The sequence below is a fragment of the Meleagris gallopavo genome, unplaced genomic scaffold (assembly GCF_000146605.3).
Source record: "Meleagris gallopavo isolate NT-WF06-2002-E0010 breed Aviagen turkey brand Nicholas breeding stock unplaced genomic scaffold, Turkey_5.1 ChrUn_random_7180001926587, whole genome shotgun sequence".
NCBI classification, from domain to species: domain Eukaryota; kingdom Metazoa; phylum Chordata; class Aves; order Galliformes; family Phasianidae; genus Meleagris; species Meleagris gallopavo.
Window position 1 is genome coordinate 1 of NW_011188869.1, and position 1904 is coordinate 1904.

The 1904-nt window shown below is 53.7% G+C and overlaps 1 protein-coding gene across 1 annotated transcript; it reads right to left on the reverse strand.

Annotated features, from left to right (window-relative positions):
- Positions 1-6: 6 nt before the first annotated feature.
- LOC104916655 lies at positions 7-1895 on the reverse strand (the record flags this gene model as incomplete). Its single annotated transcript, XM_010727675.3, has 3 exons — positions 1690-1895; positions 1504-1593; positions 7-1170 (listed from the first exon to the last, which is right to left on the reverse strand). Coding segments are annotated over exons 1-3 (1424 nt in total), but the record flags the coding sequence as incomplete, so codon positions are not given.
- Between the last annotated feature and the right edge of the window lie 9 nt (positions 1896-1904).

The window sequence follows — 1904 nt, forward strand, 5'->3', positions numbered from 1 at the left end:
TACAGCTCATCAGCAGTTTGTCTGGCTTTGTTCAAATCTCTAATTGCTTTGAAGAACACCTGCATGATGGGGACTTGACTCTTTGTCCCAGTGCGATTTGGAGGCTGTGGCAGATCAGAGGGTCTCTGCTCACTGGAGGAGCGCTTTCTCTTTCGAGACACTCTTCTTGGAGGAGCTGGCTTGTCCTGGGTGTGTCCCTTGCCCTTCTGCTCCTGCCCACTGGTAGCATCAGGTGGCAATCCGCTACTCACTGCAGCTGTACCCATCTGGACACCTGCTACATCAACATTCTGAGATGGAGCAGGAGCTTGGGTCTCCAAGAGCAGCCCACTCCCAGGTAGCAGCACTTGGGCTGGCTCTCTACAGGCAACGGGAGCCAGCACGTCCTGCTGGAGCCAGCTGTCACCCTGGCTTGATCCATTATTGGCACCTCTGGCCTCACTGGCACCATTGAAAGTCTTATCTTCAGTTGCCACCAACTGCTTCTTCATTGCCTCCAGAGGTGGACGTGGGCTTTTCCTTTTGGCCAGCAGTCTGAGCCATCGCCTACTCCTACGTTGGTTAGTGTACAGCCTTGTCGGCTCTGAGAATCTGTTTTCTGTGATGGGCTCTCCTCTCTTCCTTGAGAACCTCTCACATCTCTTTCTGATCATGTAATAGAGGGCCTTGCTGGCAGCTGGAAGCTTGGCCCAGGCACGCTGAATGTAAAGGCACAAAAGGCGGACTGGCACACAGCAACTTCTGCAATTCAGAGGTGGTGTCTCAGGCCTGGGTGTCTCACGTTCTGCTGGGACATGCATGGGCCTCATCTCTGTGTATGCTGGCTGGGGGATGAACGTTTCACCACTTGGTAGAAGCCTCCATGGCGTTATGTTAGGATGCTCCGGATGACTTCTCGTAGCCTCATCCACAAAGGGCAGTTCCCGCACCAAGGGAGCAACCATCGCAACAGGCTTTTTCTGATCACCAAGGCCCAGTCCCTGCTCCACTTTGCTTTCTGGGTTGGAGCTTTCCAAGTTCTCCTGGGCTTTTGGGTGTGGGCAAGGTGCCTCCATTTCCCCGCAACTGGTGCTCAAAGGGTACAGCGATGTCCTTGAAGTGCAGAGGTTTTCACTCCCTGTGTCCAAGATGGTGAAGTCATCGCTGCCCTCAGGCATATCCAAGATGAGCCTGTGTCGGATGGAGAAAGAGAAGGAAGATGAGGGCAGTTCTGAGCCGAACACTCATGAGGGCCCCCGGGCTCTTCTGTCGCCTCAAAGTTGTTGGCAGGCTATGTCATTTCCATGGGGTCCCAACAAGAGCGTGCCCAAGTTTCCATCCCTGCTTGTGGGGCATATAGCAAGGATGACACTGTCATGTCTGTGCCTCAGTGGTAAATTCTTCTACAAGGACACTGCCTCTCAGATTTCAAGTCTGTGGATATCCCTCCCAGAGTCATTGCAGTTTTCCTTGCCACCAAGCCCTGCCCCTGTCCCCATCCCCATCCCCTATCAGTGGTCTCACATCTCCAAGCATCTGGTAATGGCCTGAAGTCTTCTGTTCATGTGATCAAGTCTTTCACTGGTATCATCCGTTTGCCTGGGCACTGAGGAGCTGCAACAGAGCAGAGAGCAGCGTTAGTGGGATTCCATTTGGTTGGAGGTGACTGGAGAGGGCTGCCGTGCTCCAAGAGGGGACAATTTTACTTACTGCATCCTCACGTGCTGTGAAGATGTGTGGAAGTCGCAGACTGTTGGCAAAGGAGACAGAGTGAGTGGATGGGGAGCACCTCTAGAATTTTCCTGGTTACCTCCACGTTGGCACTTCCTCTGTCTCTCTTTCTGTATGGGCAAAGAAAACAGCAAGCGAGAGGGGAGCATCCTCAGCAGCACCCAGCAACCCAGGGCACAGCCAGGCCCAGGCCC